General features: G+C 42.1%; 1 protein-coding gene across 3 annotated transcripts in view; it reads right to left on the bottom strand.

Annotated features, from left to right (window-relative positions):
• PIP4K2A (phosphatidylinositol-5-phosphate 4-kinase type 2 alpha) overlaps window positions 1-24,689 on the bottom strand; it is a 172,079-nt gene that overhangs the window by 5,332 nt on the left and 142,058 nt on the right. For all 3 annotated transcript variants that reach the window (XM_080662042.1, XM_080662044.1, XM_080662043.1), the window contains exons 6-8: window positions 22,891-22,929; window positions 8,147-8,260; window positions 1,849-2,092 (exon numbers count right to left, since the gene is read on the bottom strand). In XM_080662042.1, the coding sequence (XP_080518168.1) occupies window positions 1,849-2,092; window positions 8,147-8,260; window positions 22,891-22,929 (397 nt within the window). The remainder of the gene's footprint in view (window positions 1-1,848; window positions 2,093-8,146; window positions 8,261-22,890; window positions 22,930-24,689) is intronic.

Raw genomic sequence — 24,689 nt, 5'->3', positions numbered from 1 at the left:
ATCAGGGGTGGGGCAGGTTGGGGGGAGGGGCCTGGGGCCGATCAGGGTGGTAGGGGCCCATAGGGGGCGGGGCCTGCCAGGGGATGGGGCTGTGGGCTGATCAGGGTGGTGGGGGCCCATCGGGGGCATGGCCGACTGGCGGAAGGGGCTGCAGGAGGTTGGCTGGCTAGCCCTCCCCCTATTGGGGGTGGGGGGATGTGATCAGGGGCGAGCTGGCCAGGGGGAGGGGCTGTGGGCCTATCATGGTGGGGCTGGTTGATCAGGGGTGGGGCTGGCGGGGGTGGGGGGAAAGGGAGGTGGTGTTTGGCTGGCTGCCCTGCTCTTGATTGGGGTGGGAGAGTCCAATCAGGGGCAGGTTGGCAGGGGGGAGGAGCTGCGAGGTTGGCTGGCTAGCCCCACTCCCTGATTGGGCCAGTTCACTGGCCACAGTGAGTGTCATAGCAACTGGTCATTATGGTCATTACGGTCGCTGGCTTTATATATATATATATATATATATATATATATATATATATGGAGAGAGAGAGAGAGAGAGAGAGATTCCTAATTAGATTGTAATTACTAATTCTCATTGGATTTAATATCAGAATTGGATAAAGTTATATATCATGTATAATCATGTATAATATCTATTTTCTGCTATGTCCACAAATAAGATACTGTTTCAATTATGAAGAAGAAGAAAAGTACATTTGTACTTAATTTTGGTGAGCAAAATAAAAATACAACTCAAAGTCACTTGGCTGATACACTATATGAGATTTATTTTTTTTAAACAATGATAAATCATAATTTTTATTACTAAAAAAAAAAAGGCTTGCTTTTATCATTTCTCTAAAATATTGTTGTTTTTCTCCATGTATATGTAGCTATGATAGAATGCAATATTCCTTCAAATATCTAATTGCCCAGATATTGAAGATTAAGATTGATTCTACTCTAGGGAAGAGGGCCACAGACTCCTAAATGGGGGAGAGGGGAGCAGAGGACAGACACAGCAGCAAATTGGAGATGCTCATCCCACATCCTGGGCTGGTTCAGCATGACTAAGAAGGAAAGGGTTGGCCAGAGATGAGACTTCTGCCCTACAGGATGTCCCTGTGAGGTTCAGCGTGGACCACGTATGTCCTAACTCAGGATAGATTTGTGACACTTTAGACTCACATAAAAGAGAGACAGTTCAGAATAAAAATATTTAAAATCATTTCTTATATATGCTATCTGTATTTATTTAAGTATATGTGTTGTATATTTAACACTAGAGTCCTGGTTCACGAAAATCGTGCACTTGGAGGTGTCCCTTAGCCCGGCCTGAGCACTCTTGCAGTCTAAGAACCCTTGGGGGATGTCCAACTTATGGCTTAGGCTTGGCAGTCGGACATCCTTAGTGCTGCTGAGGAGGTGGGAGAGTCTCTTGTCACTGCCCCTGCACTCACCAGCTGTGAGCCCGGCTTCTGGCTAAGAGCGTTCCCCTGTGGGAGCGCACTGACTACCAGGGAGCAGCTCCTGCATTGAGCGTCTGCCCCCTGGTTGTCAGTGCGCGTCATAGCGACCGGTCGTTCTGCTGTTCGGTCAATTTGCATATTAGCCTTTTATTATATAGGATAGTTTGTGATTTTACTCTATTCCGTCAATATCACGAAACTCAAGGACCTCATCACATTACACTTTTCAAGACTAGAGATTACAATTACCTTTAACCCATTCTTGTGCTCAAATCAATGGGTTGGGCCTCTGGAGAACAAAGCTGCAGGGCAGCATGATTTTAACTCGGTTGTAATTACTGGTGGATAATACATAAATCAAACCACTTCACAGGTAAAAAAGAGTTGATAGTACTGAGCTTACTTTCATGGCATTTAATTCCATAAACATCAATGTTTGGATCAAAATCCCCTGGAGCCAAGGGTGGGGAGCTGTTGAGGGTGTTTCCAGGACTGTCCGGAGGGGTTCCAATGGGGTGGGTGCCATCGCTTTCCCCCTCCTCGTCCCCGTCGTTCTCTTCACACTCCACCTCTTCCTGTTCAGCTCTCTCCACGTCATGGATTCCCACCAGCAGGCTGTAGTCCATGAGCTTTAACTGGGCAAGAAACTGGAGGGTAGGAGGTGACAGAGTCAGTTAAGCCTTAAACAAAATCCTGGGTTTAAAGACAACAAGCTCAGAAAAATGCATATGGGGGGAGCTGAGTGAAGGATGGTGAGGAGGGTCTCCTCAGGGGTGGCCAGGAGCCTCCTTATGGGTTCTCAGAGTCCCAGGCCATTTCTCTGGGCAAAAATGTAGCCTCGTACTTCAGGCTGGCTCAGTGCTGGTACTATTCTCCCAGAAATGCCAAGCGGGATGCCGAGCGGCATGCGCTTATCACGTCTAGACTGGATTATGCCAAAGAGCAGAGAGCATGGATGGCAGAAAAAGACACTGACGGAGTGAAGAGAACATTTCTCTCAGCAATTAGCACAGCTAATGGGGAAAATTGGGGACCTCCCAAGTGGCTTCCAGCAGAGTCTCTCAGAACAGTTTGGGAGAGCACTTGGAATTCAGCACACTCCCTGAGGAGATTGTTATGCTGTCCATCACAGTAACTGGAAGCCCAAATGTTCCAGTCAGCCACAATGCGACTGAGGCAGCCCCTCCTGCTCTGCTTGTCTCCTTCTGATGGAAGCAGGGAGGCCAGAGATGCTGAGGTGGTTTGCTCTCCGCGAGGCAGCACAGGCTCAGGTTCCCGGTCCCTCCCTCTCCCTTCCTCTCTCTGAAATCAATAAAAACATATTAAAAAAAAAAAAAAAAAAAGAAATATCCTCTAATTTCCAGGAAGTATGAAGGGCAGAATGTTCACTCGTGGCCCCGGGAACCTGGCTAGTTTGGGCCCATCACCTCTCAGGTTGACCTGAACCCTGTCCTTGCCTGCCCCCAGTTACCTCCCACTAAACCTTCAGGTCTCAGCTGCAGGGTCAGGGCACTGGCTCAGGAAGCCTGTCCTGAACCCGCCCAGGCCACAGCCCAAAGCCTGGGCATGCATATAGCATTGCACATGTTTCCCTGATGGCGTGGCTCAGCTGCACTTTCATCTGGTCAGATTACTTGAGTAACTTCTGTCTTTCTCAAACACGCAGCCCATGAGGCAGGGGGTCCGGCTGTCTCTGCCCTCACTGCGTTCCTACCTCCCAGGGAGTGACGGTAAATGCTCAGGACCTGTTGAACAAGTGAATGAGATGCCTGCTTCTTCTTTCCCTGTCCTCCTTAACTCTCCCGAATCTCTCCTAACCCCTTTCTCCACAAATAACCACCCCAACCAAATAAAAAAGAACAAAGCAACAACAAAAACCTTTGCTTGAGATTCTAAGAGGTAGCACCTCGCAGGAGCAAAAGGAGACCATTTACAATTTATTTTTGCAGAACAGAATCTCTGTTTAGCATGTGGGTCTACTGTTTGATCTTCAGACAGTTGACTTTCAAATACACTTTCAAGTGTTTTATGTACAAAAGGCTGCTGTAATTAACCTGCTAAGGTTCAGACAGGGAAGGGGTGACACCTGGGGCTGGACTGCTGCACCAGGTGGGGGTCTCGAGGCCCATGCCTTCCCCTTGCATCTGTGCTGCTCAGGCAGGTCCTGTGCTCCTTTCCTGGGCCGCCCATCTGTGGTCAGACCACTGCGGAGGCTCCTCGTCCAGTAAGGAAACAACTGTATTTAAAGTGAAGTTAGCTCCCAGCACCACCCACTAAACCACCAGGGAAATGAAAAATGCATCTCTAGATGAGTTGCTGTTCTCACATTCTCAGGAAGATCAAGGAAACCAACTGCAGGCCTAAATGGGTACTATGTACGTTTTCAAGTCTGTGAGCTGAGACAGAAAGGGCAAAGACCAAGAACAGCACAGGGCTTAGGAGTGTAGGTTTCTCTGATAAGGGACGCTCATCGATTCTTCTTTAATTATAGTATCAGATATTCTTAAAAATAAAAACTAAAAGAGTATAGATTTTGGAGTCAGATAGGAGATTAGATCTTATTTCTCTCACTATCTCAGTGCCTTGACAATGAGTTCACCTCTCTGAGCCTCAGTTATCTACACTAATAAAAGAGAAATATGCAAATTGACCATCACTTAGTGACACCCACCAGCCAACCAGGAGTGAGTATGCAAATTAACCTGACAAAGATGGTGGCAGCCCCACCCCCCAGCTGCTCCAAGCCTCTGGGAAGCACGCATGCAGGCGCAGAGCGGCCAGGTGGGGCAGGACGCCTGCTATGGGGGGGGGGGAGGGCGGAGGGAGCTACAGGAGCAGCGCTCTGGCTGGAGCGAAGACTGAAGGCTCCGGCTGGAGCGAAGACGGAAGGCGGCGGCCAGAGCGAAGGCCTGGGTCCTGGGTGCCGGAGGAAAACCAGTGCCAGCAGCCAGGGGGAGGAAGGCCTACTGCACAAATCTTCTTGCAATGGGCCTCTAGTTGTAACTATAAAATGAGATAATACCACTCAACTCACAGGGTGTGGAAAGGATTACCAAGAGATAATGTAGCTGAGGCAATGAAACATGTAACCATGGAAGTTGTTATCATAATTGTCCATGTTGTTATCATTACGGTGAAAGGCCTTTTTTCATCAAGTATGCAATTTAAACCACAAGTTAGGTGGGCCAGCAGGAGAAATGTGGAAACGCCTGTTGATTCACTAGCTCTTACCTTCACAAACTTTATTTTAAATGTGTTCTGAAGTAGAGTGAAATGAAATGTGGAAATAAACACGAGATTCTTATTAGGAAAGAATATCTGTTGGGTATTACAGAACTCCTGTGCACTGGAAGGGAGCAAGCTGAGAGGACAGAAAAGGGGTCAAGGGCTCCACTACTGGGGTTTGCCTTCAACTAACATAAGGAACTTAGCACATTTGCTCCGTTTCTGTTCATCCCTTTATGCTTTGCCCCAAATTTATTGATTTTTTAAAAGTACATAAGATTTCAAAGCATGAAAGTTTTTAAATCTTTATAATTATTAGATCCCCTGCTTTTTCTCCTTTCCAATTTCTTAATAATTACCTGAAGATCTTTGATCCTCCTCCTTTCCCCTCAGAATATCCCATCTAATCTGATTTCTTCATAATGATTTCTCCATTATGCCACATCTTTGAACTAGTATCTTCCTCAGATCTTTACTAGCCCAATCACAAACTTTCCTAAACACCCATGTGGCAAAGAGCCATCAATAAACTTCCCTTCACAACGGATTTAAATTCACTTAATTTGTTGACTTCATGAACACATTTGCTTTACTGAATTACCTCTGCATATCTATGACATAGAATTAAAGTTCCAACCAGCTGTATTTAAGAGTTATATTTTATTACTTGTTAAAAGTTATAATAATCGTCCTTTGGAGCATTTATCAGAAAACAAAGTCTCATCTGTGCTCGAAAACATTTTTAATTTGCATTTTATATCAGAGCAGTTTAGGAGTGTGGCCTCTGTCAGCCTCAAATCCCAGGCTGAATTTAGTAGTTGCCTGTGCTTGAGCAAATATACAGTGTCTCTGGACTCAGATTTCTCATCCATAAACTGGGATAATCGCAGCACTCGCCCTCAAGGAGTTGTTATAAGAGTGAAAAGAGATGATGTGAAAGACTTAGGCACTCCATGCTCCATAAATGCTGGCTGCCACCTCTCCCTCCCACCACTGCCAAGATTGAGAGGTCCTGTGACAGGGCCTTCCCAGACACCACAGGGAGAACACAGTTTTGCGTTGTGTGACATCTGGATCCCAGCGTGAACCGATGAGAGGAGAGACCAGCTCTGGCTCTTCACCCGCATGATCAGAGTTGGCGACAAGCAGGTCAGAAGGCAAAAGCGATTTTCACTCTCCATAGAGCAAATTTTTTTTTTGGAGAAAAAGGCTCACACACATTTAATCATGTGTAAAGCTATCTGACCTAAAGTACTTTCCATGGCATATGAATAAAACAGGATTTCAAGTGAAAAAAAAAAAAAAACCAGCTAGAGTCTCAAATGACAATTCTTTACTTTTTCAACAAAACTAGATTATTGAGCTGTAATATATTCATCTTTTACTTTAAGCAATTAGTTAAAACCAAAAACATCCCATTCGCTGGCCTCTAAAAAACTGAGCTCAAACTAACAGGGCAGTCAGCTCAATTAGAAGGCATGGAACTGATGAAAAAAATAAGCTAGATTATATTCTAGCCTCATTGTCAAGATCAGATGTCAAGCTACTTCACCATAATTACCTGCTTAAAAATTTAATGATGCTTCAGCATGAATTTGAAAACGAAAGACACTGTTATCAACCATTGAGAATTTTTTTAAATGAAAGAACGCTTTGTGCCCTGCCTCCCTTTCAACAAAACAGCTAAGTGTTGAGAGCCATGTAAACTATCCAAATCCTCTAATCAGCGACATTATTAGAGACAACAAAAGGACTAAGAGGACCCTTATGTAATTCAACTCTAAATCTGGACTGCTTCAGTTACATTATTTCTGGAATCTACCATATAGTGATATACAGCCAACAGAACAAAAGAAGACAATTTTTTGGCAGATCACAGTTAACCCTAAGGGCAATTTAACATACATAATTGCTAAAACAATATTATTCTCAAGATCAAAGATTTGCTGATTAATAAATAAAAATCCAAGAGTGTATGTCTGCCTATGGTACTTAATTATCAATTAGATCAAGTTGACCCCAAAGGAAGGGGGAAATGTTTAACTAATATGCATTTTAATAATAACCACTGACAACTGAGGAAAAATAAATGCTTACTTTGTTACATTTTATTTATTTATTTTTAAATTTATTACAGATGCCACCTTTTTCCCCCATTAGCCCACTCTACCCTGCTCAATAAATGCTTATTAATGAAAGACTGGAGGAAAAATGTTATATGATGAAAACATACACTTTCATCTACTTTTTAAAAGTAGACACTTGTATCTTTCACAAATCACCAATATTTAGGTTCTAAAAGAAGCATATACACCATGTAGGTTAAAATAATGTAGATTTTAAAATTAAAATATTTATGATCTAAAAATAATTATAAACTAACTTGGTCAGTCTGAGTGTTTTGCAATGGAAGAGATGTTAGAAGGTGAAAAGGAAACTGTAATACTGCCTCTGCCTTCATGGCGACTGTGATCTAACGCATGACATTCATTCTGTGGCTCAACTCATTTCAATTGTTTTTGTTTAATGACATGAAAAAGGAAATCTTTCCACAAAACCTTTGAGTAGCAAATTTGTACTGGTATGAGGGGAACTGTATTTCAAAGTAGGAAAAAAAAGCATACACACATACATCTGAACAAAAGGAACAGATCAGAAAAACTTAGTAACTGTTTTGTAACTGAAACCATTTCAAGGAAATAACTTTTTTCCTGAATTTATTTCTAAAACAATCAATAAGAAAGGCCAATGGGGGAACTGCAATGCCTTTACAACAAACAGAAGGAAAGGAAAGGATATAGTATTTTTAATTCTTAAAACAATATTTAAAAAGAAAACTCCGCCATAGACTTAAAAACCATTTCCCCATACCATTTTATTTTTCACAACCATCCCCCATGACCTGGTATCCAAACTGCCTTTGAGCTGTTCCTGGAATGTGTATAGCTGGCTTCACGGGCCTAATGGCACTGGTTCCAGAGAGGTTGGTGAAAATATTAAGGCATCAAGGGACTGAGGCTATGTTTACTAATACTGAGATGTGGTTTTGATGAAGAAAACCCTAAATTCAAATGGTTATTAAACATTTGTTTTTGAAATGCTCTGCTGCTTAATAGAATGCAGTCATTCCCCTCCCCCCAACTCAGGGGCCGTGGGCAGTCAGTCTGAATGGGCTCTAACTACACCAGGCTATCCTCACCGACACAGAGCATGGCAACCAGAGGGTGAAGATATCAGCAGAAGACAGTAGGTACTTTCTTTTTGTTCGTCACCTAAAAGAGGGAGTTGCTGAACCAGCACACTTCTTTTCAAACCATATCACATATGAAATACATCTGTTTATATCTGATTTAATAATGTACAATATTTATTTTTGCCTTGGTTGCGGATTTACATAGATGATTTAAAAAGCTCCTAACACCCAACCATGTTGACCTGTAGACAATGGGACTGTCTACTAAATTGATTTTCCTTACCTCAACATCCTTTTTCAGTTTCTCCAGGAACACCTTTTTGTTGTCATCATCAATATAAATCTTTTGGCCCTCATTAATGAAATCATTATCCTTTAAAGTTGGCAGTTCTTTGGCCTAAAACAAATGAACAAAAGAATGAGAAAGAAGCTTGAGTGAAATCTATTCTAGAGAACACCTACACCTTCTAATCCTGGAGGTTAAGTTTCTACCCCTGGAAATAGAGTTTGCCCTGTTCAACTACAGGGGTCTTACCCAAGGCACAAATGTGAGGTGGCTTGAGTACCGCAAGGGGGCACTAGTGAGCTATGGCTGCTGGAAGCATTCCCACTAGGAATGGAGGGTGAGATATACACCATATTATAAGGCTTTTGTAACAGATCTCACGGTTTTCTTAGGAATGAATATGACTGCTTTCTTAGATTCACTTTCTTACAAGAAGTCTTCTAAGTATAGAATTTGTATTCTTGGAATTGCCAGAAACCCTCAATTTTCTTACTGGTACAACCCAACTGCACATCCCCCACACGTTCTGGGTAGCCTTTGCTGGGGTCAGGTTACAGATAACATATTATCTTGTCTCAGAAAAACACCATCCATAATCGTATTTAATTTTTGAGTTGGGGAGACTATGCAGCCAGAGATTAGCCATCTGCCCTTCCAAGCCTGCCTACTCCCATGTAGAAGGAAATTGTGTTTTCATTTGTACAATGTCAAAGGGAAATGTATTATTTTAGCATAAAACATTCAGATATGAAGTTCTACCCTTTACAAATAAACAAGAGGGTGGTGAGCTGGCAACTAAAACTGGACTTAGGTTATCCAACACAAAATAATGGCGGCTATCAAAACATGTGTCTCAAGCAGGAAAAAATGCTAGCTTGTGCCGTAGGATAATACAGGCATATAAGTTTAAAATAGTGTGGATAATTCTATTTAACTTTGTGCAACCTGCATTTTGTGAGAGTTCAAGATCATTCAAAACTCCTCCCCACTCCTTTCAGATAACCTAGCTTACTTCCAGATGAAACGAATCCAACATAATATATTCTTTCTTAATATACTAATGAATGCCTGAATGGTTCTCTTTTCCACAGTGTGAACTATATGAAAAAAAAAAAAATCCAAGAAAAGAACATATTCTCCTTCTGGTCCCCATCCCTTCACCCCCCCTCCCTTTATTCCAAACAATAAAAGAAAACTCCCTGGGCATTACTATCATTTCAAACGCCTGCTCTGCTCACTTCTCCCCTATTTTATAAGGTATACACTCATGTGTAAACTACTCACATCTATGTGTACACACTATATAGTGTGTACGTCCAAATTGGTAGCTTTGCTAATGCTGAGAAAATTTGAACAGTTTTGCGATTTTTGAATTTGATATAGCTACTGCCAAAATAATTACTCTTAAAAACAGGTATAGCAAAGCTCAGAAATCCAAAGATCCAATTCATGTATAAGAATGCAAAGATGAGCAGGTCAACATTTCTAGTCTAAAGGCACGAAAGCAAGTGGGCTGAAAACCGGGCAGCATAAGTACATAAAATGTACAGGGAAATAACATGATTCTTGGGGAGAGGGGGAGGAGACTTGCAAATACTTTTATGGCGAGTCATAGAGTCTCAAGGAAATGAAAACACAGCACTATTCTTCACAAAAACATGAGAGGGGCCAAATCCCCTAAATTTGTCATTAATAATTTAAAAATAAAATAATAAATGTAAAAGAAAACCCTAAACTTAAAGAGAGAACATTAATATTAAATGTTTTAATCCATCACACTGGATCCTTCCTTCTTCTTCTATTAGAACTATAAACACAATGAAGTTACACCATAAGGAGAAATGTAGGATCTGGAGTTTAACAAGCTCATTCAAGGGGCAGTGAGGCCTGCCACAAATACAAAACTGGAAGGGCCTTAGGAAAAGGGGTTGAAGACAGATGGATGCACAAAAACTGAGATGGAGAATGATTGTGATTCTCCAAGTAGACAACCTGGGCATTACTATGTTTTGGGGTGTGTATGTGGGGGTTTTAAAAATTAGATATCTGCCTTAACTCCACAACTCATTTTATATGTGTAAAAAAGAAGGGGAGAGGGCCTTTTTGTGTGAGAGAGAAACCGGAAGGCAGTACACGACACCTCGGAAGGTGTCGCAACAGCAGGCGCATTAATGCAGATGAACGCAGCCCAGGTTCGCCCCAGCAGCATGACCTCCTGTGACCAGCAAAGCAACACTCTGGACACCCAGGACCACACTACTAAGTGAACGTGAGGGCTTATATGATTGAAGGCTCAAGAGGCAAAGGTAGAGCCTCAGCAGGGCAGCTGCTAGAGGAATCCAACACTGGCCTGTAAACACCCACCCCATTGTGTCTGGGGCATGGCAGAGCACTTAGCAGCACCAGGGTTTTGGAGACCTAAATCCTGAGCTTCCAATCCTGGTTCCACCCCTTACTTGCCAGGAACCAGGGCTGGGTTTCTGGACCTTCTCTAGACAGTTGCGTTATATGCAGAATGGGGACAGCACCAGCAGTAGCAGCAGCAACCTTAGGCCCGTTAGCACCTAACGTGCATCAGCTTACTTAAGTGCTTCATCTCATTTACTCCCTGCAACCACCTTAACTGTCATTCTGAAGCTCATTGTACAAGACGAGGAAACTGAGCTTACATAGATTACACAACTTAACGAGGTCTCACAGCCCAGAAGGTGAGCCTGGTCAGCCAGTTATGCTGAGATGGGAACCCAGGCTGTCTACGCTTAGTCACTTGGCTAAAGTGGAGTTGATCTGAAAACTCAACCAAAACCTGAGTGACAAATGTAAATAGTGAGTGGCACTTATTATCACCATCAGCGTCACCACCATCGCTATAAGCATTCAATAAATTGTATGGATTTAAACTGGAATTGCCCTGGCCAACATGGCTCAGTTGGTTGGAGCGTTGTCCTGCACCCTGAAAGGTGGTAGGTTTGATTCCTGGTCAGTGCACATGTCCAGGTTTCAGGTTCAATCTCCAGTCAGGGCAGGTGTGGGAGGCAACTGATCAATGTTTCTCTCTTACATCGATGTTTCTCTCTCCCTCTTCACCATCCTCTAAAATCAATAAAAAAACAAACAAACCTCAAAATAAAACTGGTATTAAAGATTGATAGTGCATACAACATATTTTCTTTTAAAAAGAACTTTAAATCAGCCATTCTTTCCTACTAAGAACTAGATGACAAAGATAAAAGAAAACCTTACTGCTTACCTTTTAAAAAAATTTCAAGCTCTCTCTGATAGTTGCTCTCTCTGAGCATCATTTATATTAAAAACTCCATTTACAAAAAGAGATGGAAATTATTACGCTATGAATTAATAAGCTTAAATCTGCGGTGTCACGCTGCCCACAAAGGTGGCAAAGGTGATGCCTGCAAAGCAGCCCGGAAATCACTGTGGGCAGCAATGGCATCTGCCCTTTGCTTTGCAACACTTGATTATTTGCACTTAGGAGTGTTTTGAAAGCCTTAAAGTCACTGGTCTGGTTATTTAATGGGTGTCTTTCATACTCTTTCTAGTTTAAAGCAGTGCCAGTCGGGAGGTGGAAGAAACCATTGGAGCTGAAGACATCAGGTCAGAAACACTTCTTAACGGTGGACTCTGCAAGGCTGGCGTCCAGCCAGCAGTCAGCAACCTTTCTAAAGTGATAGCAGGTTAAGTCTTTATTTATTCACCCTGAATTAAGTTCTTCTGCCAGCTCCCTGTAGATTGGGAGCCTCCAAGTGAGAGGGGGAACTTGCAGTACCACGCACGGCACATGCCAAGGAGGACGAGGCATGGCGGGCCCTGCTGTGCCACCTCGGCAGCAGGCCCGGCCCTGGGCTGCAGCTACGCCTGGGGCCCCCGGGAGCTGCTCCCAGGCCTGGCTGGCGGAGTGAGGCTGTGGAGCTCAGCACAGCCCAAGGTTCATGAGGCAAAGTGACTGTCCCTTTTGCATGAGGTCATTCTACTGGGGTGGGGTGGGCCCCAAATGGCATCCATCTCTACCAATGTGACGTGAAAACGCACAAACACGGCTACAAGCATACGCAGAGAGACACTGTTCCTCCTGCCACTTAGCTATCCTGCTTCCACTGTTTGGGTAACATTAGCAGATGAATATCCCTCACACTTTCCTGCCGGGTGATGCCAGACCATGGTCCAGGCTTCTACTTAGGACACAGACTGAAGCCTGAGGTTATGAGCACAGACTAGATCCAGCCACCTGGGTTATATCTCAGCTCCTCCAGTTATTAGCTGTGTGAGTTTGAACAAGTTACTTAACTCTCAGTTGCCTCATCTTTAATTGGGGTTAGCAATCAGCACTGTTCATGTGTGTAAAAAGCTTAGGGCAGTGCTTGCCACATGGAGGGTTATTCTTGCTATTTGCTGGTCATGGTCCCAAGTGAGGCTTCCAGTGTTTAGAGTAAAGCTCATCAGCGCTAAATCCAGAGCAAGACTGAAAAAACAAACAAACATGTTGGCATATGGAACTAGTTGTGATATACTGAACCAGCTGCTTAATGTGCCCGAACCTCAGTTTCCTTATCTATATAATGGGAAGTTAATAATACCTACCTAAGAGGGCTAGCGTATGAACTAAATGAAACAAAACATACAGTGCTTGGCAATAAGAACTCGCTCTAAATTAGTTCGTGTCTTAGTTACACATAAGCCATAACCGATATTGTTACAATAGTGTGTTTCTTACTAGTGAAGAATAGACTTATCCTTTTTTTTATGCTTCCTGCTTTTTTAAAGAAATAAGCTCTTTAAACTTGGGATACCAGTAACCTAGACCATATTTACTATTTCCTTTGTTTTCAGGTTTTATTGTTAGTCACAAACGTCTCTCATGAATTTTCTACGTATTGTCTTTACCTTTTGGAGATTCTTTCCTTGCTGCATACAAACCTACCACACACAAGTGCAAGGTCATTATTTCATTTCCCTGCATCAGACATGGGGACATAGAGGTGCATTAGGTGCATTAAAGGCGACACTGGCCAGAGGCTCTGACGCCCTGCCAGCATGTGCTGCTCCATCCTTGCTCTCTGAACCTCCCCGTGAACTGTCCTGGCTAGAGGAACCTCTGTGGGCCACTGCAAAAGCTTCCCCAGTCGAAAAACCTCACTGAAAATGCCCTTACTGAAAGTCTAATGAGAGTAAAATGTTGCTATATAATAATAAAAAGTGGTAAATTAACTTCTTAGAGTAATAAAACATCTAAATTTCTATTTAATAATATGGAATAAAATTTAGTAATTTTAAATATATGGCCAAAGACAGAAATTTGCTGACTCTTGTCTTACCTTAATTTTCCATGGGTAGTTTTCCTCAGTGAGTACATCATAAGAGTGGGTAATTTAGTGAATGCTATTTTGCTGGCCTAAAGCAAACATTCACTAACTGAAATCTTGTAGCCAGAAAACATTAACCAAAGTACTATAGTGTAGTAAACTCATTGGGAACATAACTTGCTATGAGGGGTAAAAAGAAAACTGTTTGAGTATAACATGTTCCTCCCTTTCTGTAACTACATTATTGGGTGAAAAGTTTTTGGTTTCTTTTAAAACACAGTATTATAGGCTATTCCTCAGCAAGTCTATATTCTTCAATAGAAAGAAGCACATTATGTAACAATATTGGTCGTGATCAAAATGACTTATATGTCACTAAGACATGAATGAACATCGACGACAGAGTCAAGATTTACACAACTGCATCAGAGCTTGAAGATCCCCAATGTCTGAAGATAATATTCTAAATGTATAAATGCTTCCGAATATAAATAGTTACTTATTCCCCAGTGCTCAATAAAAGATCTACATGATCTTAAAGGACAGATTTGGCCGGGATTAAGATAAAAAAGAAATATGCAGAACTAACAGCTACAAAGTTTAGAGCTCTCATTTTTAGAAATGAACATGTGCTATGTAGCCAGCTCAGCAGACAAAGACCCAGGAGTGAAGGCGGAGAGCAGCCGCGGCTTCTGGAGGCAGAGGAGGCACGGAGGGAGCTCCACTCTTCCCCACAGAAAGGCGGGGAGGAGATAAAAACAAGGCATTGGAATTTCCCCTCTAACATAAAAATATTTAGCACTTTTAATGACCACTTTAAATCACTGAAAATTTTGCAGATTCTCTGAAAACAAACCACAAAAAAATAAATAAATGCTTATCAAAAGGATTTACATTTTCTATTTGTTTCAAATGGAAATTAATCTGTGTGTTTACTTATTTCATTAGGTTCTGTGTGTTGTGTCTGAATGCTGTCATTTTCACAAAGTTTAGTAATATTGGATATTTTAAAAGTTAGTAAAACCAGAAATTATACAGAAATTTTATTTTACTGAGATGTTAAAATTTAATTAACTTTTAGATGACTCAAACTTTTTTAAAAAATCACAGATATTTGAAACCTGTATTCACATTCAAAAACATAACTTTTAATACACATAATTCAAACTAATGAGACTGAATTCTTATCATCATTCTACAATTACATTAAATTATACAAAAATAGCCTATTGCATTTTAAATGGCTATTAACAATAGGGAAAAAATACATGTATTTGAAGTGCACAGAGCCAAAATCTATAGCCTACAGAACCATTTTTTTTTTTTTTTTTAAAGTGTGGATGGAAACCTTAGCAGGAAGATAAACTGTACTCCTGTCACACTTGAGTGTTTAATGCAAACAGGATTTTGGTACCAGAAGGTTTCAATGCAAAGGATAATACACAGCATAGTACCCTGTGATTAAAGGACTTGTATTTCAGAAAGAAATGAATTTTTGTTCGATGTGCTCATTTGGCAACCCGTTTAAAAGAAGTCTAATTGTAAGCCTTGATGTCAGAGATTGCTGCCTGGTGTCCCTTTGATGGGCCATGTTGTGACACTTGGAGCTGAATACACAACATAAAAAATATGTACTAATTATTGTCTCATGTTAGGAACTGACTTACTTGTTGCTACAAGCTCACCTAAATGAAAATAAACTTGCAAAAAAGACTAAATCCCTTTTCACCAAGCTTGCCAAAATAAACAAACAAACAAAAAAAGAACTTCATAAAAGTCTTGGGACTGAAACTATACTCCAGAAATATTTCTGTAAGGGAGAGAATTTTAGGTAAGCCTGACAGTGGAGCTAGGATAATGATAATTTGATTGAATATATGCGGTACCAATTTGGGGGTAACAAGAGATGTTAGAGATTTATAATAAAATCAGTTCTGCTTCTCAGAAATATCCAAGCCACAAATTTGATACATGAAAAGGCAAATTTGTGAACATGGGTAAAAATACATACAGAAATAGTAGGGGTTACAGGTGTTTTCTCACAACAGCACATATAACAACCTCCTTTAACAGCGTAAGCAGAATGTCTATACAAGTTCATGGCTTGGGAAACGATCCAACAGTTCAATGATAACTTATAATTTCCACAAGGAGAATGTGTACATTTGTGACTAGCACCTGAATATGCGTTCTTATTTTGAATGTGTTTGTTTTATACGTAAATATAGAAAGAGAACATATCTCAACATACTTGTGAAAATACCTCAACATACTTGTGAAACAGTGCTTCAATCAAGAAGCACAAAACTGGGTGAGCCCTTACCTATTTTTGCAATTTGGAACTGTTAAAGCAGGCAGAACACAGCTGCTGGTTATTTATTGTCCCTAAAATTTTCAAACTAACATTAAAAAAGCGATATTTATTCCTCTTCTAATATAGTCATACTTTTCAGAACATAATGGCTCTTTAAGTGGCCATGCCAAAGGTGGCAGTTTGGTTTTCCTCCACAGGCTGTGCTAAAATAGTTAAGCTGCATACAAAATCCACAAAATAGATTGTTACAATCTGATCGGAAGATTCTGCTGCATGGACATCGATGGCGATAATCTAAAAAAATCTTTGAATCTGAAAACTTAAGGAGTTTGCTAAGTCCTATAGTTTCTAGTTTAATACTAACCCAGTGAACATCATAATTTTATTACTTCAACAATTACACATCTGCAGCAGCGTGGCTTAAATTCAGGCAACGTACTGAATTTTGGAAGTCTTCTCTCTACTCCAAGTCTTTCTGGAACTCACTGGATAAGAGTTGTCAGCTTAAAAAAAAAACCTCACATCTAACAGCACTGCTCCATGTGTGCTTGGGATCTCTAAGTTGAGTTCATTCAAGTGAAAAAATTAATCTAAGGCTATTGAGACAGACTGGCTTGAGGCGTTTATCGCTGTCATCGGGAAGATGCTCACGAGTCATGTGCATGCAATCTTTCTTTTTCACACACGGCTCTTTCCAGTTGGGAGAGATTCCAAATGAACTGAATTTTAAAAACTCCCAGAATAACCCCTATGGTTTACATCAGAGGGCTCTGAAGGCTTGCTCGGACATCTGCTGACACAATATGATGGTTCAGAACATTTTCTTCCATTAATAACAGCAATCACCTTAGCCTATGCCTAAAACAGACAGTGTTTTGGTGGCTGCCAACTCCAGGACTTCTCCAAGTCAAGCCTGCAGCTGAAGTGCACCTCAGAGGAGGGGAACGTTTCATTTGAAACCAGAGATTCTTATAAACACGGAAGTATGAGGACCAATGATATGATCAAATCCTTTAATTTTACAAGTGAGGACAAAGTCAAATGATTTATCCCCAAACCCCAAACTTCCATTAATGGCAGAGCAGGGGCTGTGGCTCAGTGTCCCTAACACTATGTTTGGGGTCTTTCTCCCTAAGCCCCCTTTAATAAAGCATCTGTGGGCCACAAAGCAGATGTTCCCAGTGTTGCCTTTAATGTGAGGTCTGAGGAACAGGCCCTGCTTCTGCTCTGAGGGGAAACTTTCCCCTGCACTTTGGGTGTTTGGGGAGGTGTTCCTCACAGTGGCTGGCAAGCAGAAGTGATTCACTTCTACTTTGGAAGAAAAGAAATTTTACAGAAGGCAAAAGCATCCACTGGGCCAGGCCTAGAAACCTGGACAACCCCCCTTTAAATGACCATCCATAAATGGGGGAAAGGAAGAAGCACTTTTTAACTGATGGCCAAAGAAAGATTCCCAGAAGGACAGGTGGCTGTGCTTTCGAGCCCCGTGCTCCGAGCCTGCCATCGCGACTCGTTAGGTTACCTTTAACTGCAGCCTGAAGAACCAGATAAAGGTAGTAATTAATTATAATGTGTAACAATTTAAAGATCACAAAAGAAATGCTGAAAACTGCTTTAGGAAAGCATTTTTTCCGTGTAAGGGTATTAACAATCAATTCTCCTTGAACCTTCAGTCAGTAATAGGTAAAATGTCAGTGAGGGTGACAGTCACTTAATTGCCAGTGCAATTCACAATGCCTAAGAATCGACAAGGCGGCTTGTTGTAGCCCATTATCAAAGTGTCAACAATGATTATTGCCAATATAGTTATACAAATGCCAATTGCAGGGCAGCTGTTTTCTTTCAAATGGGTCCCAGGGAGAAGGTTATATGTTAAAAGGAATCTTCTTATTGGGATCCTCTGACTCCACTACACAGCCTAATAAAATCAGACATGAGTTTTGAGAAGAACTGTGCAGAATGATGAACAAAATGCATATTTGTGTAAATCCCCAGGACTCGCTTTCTCAAGAACATGGGCTTTTTAAAGAGTCAGGTCAAATCCCTCAGAAATCAAGTGAGTCCAGTTATGTTTTCTTTTACTTCCCCGGATTCCCTGCTGAGTAGCTTGCTTGCTGGCAGCATGCTAAGGCTGTCATTTGGTAAAAAGCAGTTCGCTCAGCTATAATTACTAATTTGATGTCACACTGGAATTGCAGCGCAGCTGTGAAAAGATCGACCACCAGGGAGATTCGCATTTCTCTGTCTCATTTAGAGGAGGCTAAACTGCTGGAGCTGTGAATGGAAGATGCCCTTCCATTAAAAAGGAAAGAATGAAAGAATAAAACAAGTCATAGCAGCTGTCAGAATTTGAAAACGGTTTTAAAAAAAGCGCCGTTCTACTCTTTTTTATTTTTTTTTAAATTCAAGACATCTGTACATGCATGTTCTGATACTTGTTGCCATGAAAGTGATCCCATTTTTTGTTGGAATATAACTTCTTTATTTCCTTCAGTTTCACCTTCATTATTATGCTAATGCAAATCATACTAATTACATGTCAAGCTGAAATGGAAGGAAAGGGGCTTGTGTGCACTATATCACTAAGTATTTGAAATGACAGTTTTAAAACTTGTCACCAAATTGAAAGTATAGGGAATTAAAGCAGTTATAATGAGTCAAATGAAGAAAAACAAAGAACCAGATTATGAGTTAAGCAATGTTGATGGAGATTCTCTATGAAAATTGTCCTCTGCACCAGGATAATCATTTTGTAGATAACGTGGTTACACAATGAGAGCAATGGAAATAATATTCTTACAAATCATTTGGTTTCGTGTAGAAAACAAATATTTTTAGCCGTCTTCCAAATATTTCTAATTAAGGTAACAGTGATGAAATTTAGTTTTATTTGTGAAGACAAAAAATAGCATGCTTTCTGGACAAGTAAAAAATAGTAACTGATCATGGAGAGAAAACCTGATCACTGGTGCAAAAAAGAAGTGCAAAAATTTGGGGGGGGAGAGACTTAAAAACCCAATGGGTTTATGAGTTCCGCTCCATTAATACATTTGTTTTTGTGTATTATAGTTGAGTCAATGTTATCTCATTTGTGGCTGCCATCTCCAAGAGACCTCATCTCCTATTGCAGGCACACTGTCCTCCATCAATTACCAATTTTAATTACTCACACATTCCATATCTTCAAGAGATTATCTCTTGCCCCTTCCCAGGGAGCACTTATAACCTAGGACAGGGGGTGTTTTGAGGCACCTCTTCCTCTGGAAGAAGAGCTTTCATGAATTTCAAGCTCAGAAAGTAAAGCACAATTCTTACCCAGGCGACTGTGTAGGTGACTTTAATGTACACAGTGTAAGCTATAGGGACATGGGATGCAGCTACAAAAATGCCTACTTTCCACAAATGGAGGAAACAGGAATGGGCTGTTTTGCCAACATAGTATGAAACCAAATAATTTATTTCACTACTTTTTTATTGTTAAATCAAGACTCAGAATGTTCGTACCATATTTAACTCCAAAATAATGTTTTTGTTAATGTAGTGAATGTTTCCTTCTTCACCTTCATGATTTATAGGATTCATATGTATTTAAAAATATATATATTTTTACTGATTTCAGAGAGGAAGGGAGAGGGAGAGAGACATAGAAACATCAATGATGAGAGAGAATCATTGATCGGCTGCCTCCTGCACACCTCACACTGGGGATCAAGCCCGTACCCGGGCATGTGCCATGCTGGCCGGGCTCAGATGTATTTTTGACAATATGTCCTTTAAATAAAGGAGAGAGGACTCCCAGACATTTAGAGTAGCACATGTACCATAGTTAGAAAGGCGAGCTCTGGGGTGGAACCCCGGCTCTGTTACATCGTGACTATGGATGGGACCTTGGACAAGTCACTCAACCTAATCAGTAACTTCATTTATGCAAAGGAAGCACTAGCAATAATAGCACCTTCCTCACAAGGTGGTTGTAAGGATCACATAACCAAATTCATGTCAAAGTTAAATGTGTTTGGCACTTGGTATGCACTCAACAGATGTCAGTTATTATTACTTACCTTTATACTTCCCAATATATTGAGATTAACATTAAAAAAAAATAAGCCCCAGATTAAGATAAAGTTTCTCCTCTGCCACTAATTGTGTGAAACAGCATGGGAGCTCAATTTTCCCTCTCAAATCTGTCCCAGGTGGGAGGGGGGGGGGCCTGGGCTCGGATCTCTCAAGGCCCCTCCTATCTCTGCCTTTCCAAGCCCACCTCCAAAGGAGATGTTCTGAGGAATAATTGGCACAAAGTACAAAGAGGATAAAAGCACCCTACATAATTCTCAGAAAAGGGTTTCTGTTAAAGAAATCAGATAGCCTCATATTTTTTCATAGAAACCTATGCCAATAAAGGGCTAAACATTTCTGGTGAGGCGGGTAGTGGGACTGTGGTGAACGCCATGGGTTTCTGGAAAGTATGGGGTCCCACAGGTTGGGCGTGGAGGGAAAGACAGGTAAATGAAAGATCTGCTTCTGAGGAAATATTACAGCTATGAGGACATCAAATACTTGTGGCTTTCCTTCATGCAGGTCTTTGCTTTATAAGTCAGACTTCAGCAAAGCCATTCCATTAGCTGTAACTGTCTTTCTCGGCATTGGTTATTGTCAACGCAGACCAAGTCCTTGGTGATGAGTCCTGAAGACATCCAAACGATGAAAACAGAGAAAAAAAGGCTGCTAGCAGCAGTCTCAAGGGACTTGGGAATGAAGTGAAAACAGAGCAATCAACAAGGAATGCTGGATGCCATCACATCCACTGTTCTTACTCAGGGGCTGGCTTCCTGTTACGATGCTGAAAAGTCTGGGTGGCCCTTTAAACAGTCCAGCAATTTGCTCCTAGGAGAAAACCCCAATAGTGTGAAACCTCTGAGTTTCTCATGGACTAAAACTTAAATCCCTACTTGAGTGCTTTGACACCTGGAAGAAATGTTTAGTCATAGCAACATAGAAGTTGACAGTCCACTGTTTCTGCTTCTTTGGCCAAAGCCGGTGCCTTCAGAGTGATTTACGTGGAGGTTGGAAGTGTAAAAATATATTCACTAGTGTACAATAAACATACAAGTGGTCAAAGAAGGACCTGCCATTTCTTTTTCTCTTCTCTCTTCTTAACCCACTGCTATCTGGCTTCTGCTACACCCACCCATTGTCACTGACAAGGAAGGTTGCCAGTGAGTTCCCTGTTGACAAGTCCAATGGATAATAAATCACTCAGTCCTCATCCTACCTAACCTTGCAGAAGCATCTGATACTGGGAAAGTTCTCTCCCTCTGGTTTCTGGGACAACATGAAGAGTGCAAATTTCATGAGAGTAGGGGCAGTTTTCACTGAGGCACTTCTCATAATGCTTGGCAAAATGCTTGCTCATTACAGATGCTTAATAAATACTCGGAAAATGATCCAGACTTTCCTGGGTCATCTCCTATGTCTTTGGCTGATCTTTTGCAAGTCTCTCTTCCTTTATCCATTAGACATAAATGATGATGTCCCTCTGAGCTGGCTCCAGACATGCTTCTCCTCCTGCTCCTTACACTCGTCCTGAGTGACCTCATCGACTTCCCTGTCTGCCGATCATCCTTCCCATGAGGTTTCCCAGGCCATTTCTTCCAGTCAAAACTTTCTGCAGCCTCTCATGCCTATTGGGCACCTCTGTTCTGATGCCCATGACATTTCAAATTACTCCTTCCACTCTGCTCCCTCTCCCAGACAGTGAAATCAACACCCAACTATCCAAACCAGACACTTGGGAGTCACCTTTAATCCCGCCTTCCCTCCACACATGCTCCCTGGAACCATTCACCTCCCACATTCAATCTCTGGGTTCTTTTCCTAAATTGCTCTGTAATCTATCATATTCCAATGTCCTAGCTCAGATCAACATCTCATCTGGGTTATTTCAACAGCCTCTCCACTGGTCCAGCTTACTGGCTCCATCTCACCCACCATCTAAAGCACCAAGCACACCCACTCTGTGCTCATGCACATGCTGCTCTGATGGCCTTTCCCCTGGCTAATTCCTACCTATCCTTCAAGTTTCTACATGCCACCTCTTCCAGAAAGCCTTTCTTGGCCCCACCACGCTGGAGTCAGGCGCTCTTGCTATGTGCTGTGTATGGAAATACTTATCACAAAATACTGTTACTTCCTATTAATACATCTCCTGCTAGATGTATCTGTATGGTTCATTATTTTAGCCCCTGAAGCTAGGATAGTAACCATAGAGACCTTCACGAACCTTCTGAATGAACTAGATTTCCAGATCCATAAAACTCAAACAGAACTGAATTATATCATCCTGAAAGAATTTCAAAAATAAAAACAAAAGCCTGAGCCCCAGCTTTCAGATGGTTTATTAAAAAAAAAAAAAAAAAGACACTTCTCAAGGTGAGGAATAATGACTGAGAGTATAGAGATGCCTATCATATAAGCAATGTCAATTTCAGTCAAAGCACTTCCCAAATTCTTAATCAAATTGACTGACGCTAAATCTGTCTATAATCTTGCATAATAAACTAAATGTACTTTAAATTTCCTACTGTTCAGTGACTCAGGAAAACATAACAAGACAAAGTCTCCTGCCTAATTCTTTAAGTGAAAAATACTCGAATCAAATCTTAACATTTTATAGTTGGAAAGGAGTGTAAAGCTAATGCAAGTCAACATGTTACAGGTGAGAAACTGGGGCACACAGAGGCAGAGAAACTTGCTAGGTCACACCCGCCTACCCAGTGGTCAAGTGTAGGGTTAGGACCCTGCTGCTGAGCTGTACCTGCCAGTGTTGATCATAAGTTACTGTGCAGGCGGCGGCATTTTCAAGACCACATTGCATGTGAACTGTTTCTTCCAACTGCACTGAAACTAATAACCACTTCATTATTCAGCCAAGAGGTATGGACAGCTGATCTGAGGAAGAGAGGTGAAGTGAAACACTCCAGTTCAAAAATGTGCTTCTCTGGTGCACACAGGAAAAAGCACAGTGGCGGAAGTCAGAGGAAGGATGAAATGAGAGGTCCTGTTCGAGCACGCCCCTAGGATCATAGCGAGGGGTATGTCAGGGCACTTACCTTTTCTTTGTCACTAGCTTCTCTAGCCACTGTAGAGCCCTGAAACACAAAGAAATAATAAAAGCTTGCACGTGAGAGGCCCTGTATTTCATGCTTAAAATGTGCAAACGTCCCAGGGCAGAGCACGACTATAAATGAGCGCCAACTCTGCTTTGGAGCTCGTCCTGCGTGAGCTCTGTCCCCTGTCTGGTCTGCGGGTGTTCCTGTCCACTCCCTCCGAGCCTTTCCTTGTCACGTCACCTGTGCCGCCTTCTCCCTGGTCCTTGTTTCCCTGCTGGAAATTAGGCGATCACTGGGACGGTCACTTACTAAACACTGGATCAAAACCACACTCTCCTTTTTGTATCAATGGCCAGAAATGGTTGGTGTAATGATATTCAAAGGTGAAGCGGGCCACCTGCTGGCCGCAGTGACCACTGGGGCATCAAATGCCTCTTATCCCGCATCATGTCTTCCAGATGTGGGCCCGTCCTCGCCTTCTGACAGCCTCGCTCCCGTTTTAGTTGCTGATTATCACATCCTCCTCAGTTACTCTGAGTGGGACCCCTGTGGTGCTTTCTGTCCCCCTTCTCCTTGGAGATCCCTTCACAACACATTTACATGCACCCCTTCTGGGCCAGGGGCCAGGAGTGAGCACAGAGCTATAAAGAGGAAGAAAACACAGCACTAGATCTCAGCAATCTCCCCTCTACTGCACTGGTTTCCAAATCGATGCCTCAGGGCTCGGGGTGGTCCCGGACGACCGAGTCCATCTCAGATGCTTACAGGGGGTTTTGGGGTAGAGTTCCAGCAGAGAAATTTTCCTTTGTTTGTGGAAGATTTTAAAGTGAAAGAAAAGTTGGGAAACAAATGGCCAGTGAATTCCTAACAAGAACTGCTTAAGCTTTGCGTTCTCCAGTGACCACTGTGGTGCCTCACACAGTAATGCTCGGCATTCACCAGATAATCAGCTGGAGAAGGATCACAGACCAATTCCCTCTCTCCCTTCCCCTCAGCACTGGACACCCGAACCACTCAGGGTGCGACTCGCTGACCTGACTACCTCCTACACAGCCACGTATTGCCCTGGAATATTTGCATTAGCCAATCATTAACAGAACTTACATGTGACTGGGCGGGGCGGGGGGGGGGGGGTGGATTAAAGTAGCTTCTAGATGGGCTATTCTTTAAAAAAAATCAAAATTTTTACTTCATGACCATCTCCCATTTAAGCAGTTTAGTCACTGATGAGGATGTGTGTAATTCACAGATGAGGAGGTGCAGTCTGAGGAGACGCCTGTTTTGGGGAAGGGAGCAGAGACCAGGCCGGAGTCTCCCCCAGCCCATTCTCCATCCCCCTGGAGCTCAGCAATCCCAGGCCTGGTAGGTCTAAGAGACCCTGCTGCCAGCCCAGGGAAAGTGCTCGAAGTTTCTTGGGGATATGTCAGGGGGGGCACTGACCCACCAAATGAAGATGGACAGTGTGAATCGTTTGTGAAGGAAAACCTGTGGCCTGTTCCACACCACAGTGCAGGCTCTCTGCACGGTGGAGTCCAGCAGCCATCACTTACCAACGGTCTGTATTCGTTCCTTTAGGAATCCTTGAATACGGACTACAAATATCTTCCTTTGTTCACTGATTTCTAACAAAGAATGTCCCCAAATGAAAAAAAGGGGGGGCGTGTTACTGCTTATGCTACTAGGTAGAGGAAAAAAACGATTTATTCCTTTTTGTATCTTTAACCAAGTTTTTCGTCAGTGTTTTTTCTTTTTTTTTCCTACAGGATATCCCTGTTTAGGATTCTCCACAAGGCTTCATC

Source organism: Plecotus auritus (assembly GCF_963455305.1).
Source record: "Plecotus auritus genome assembly, chromosome: 1".
Lineage (NCBI taxonomy): Eukaryota > Metazoa > Chordata > Mammalia > Chiroptera > Vespertilionidae > Plecotus > Plecotus auritus.
Note: the sequence above shows the minus strand (reverse complement) of the source record. Positions and strands in the feature narration are given on the sequence as shown.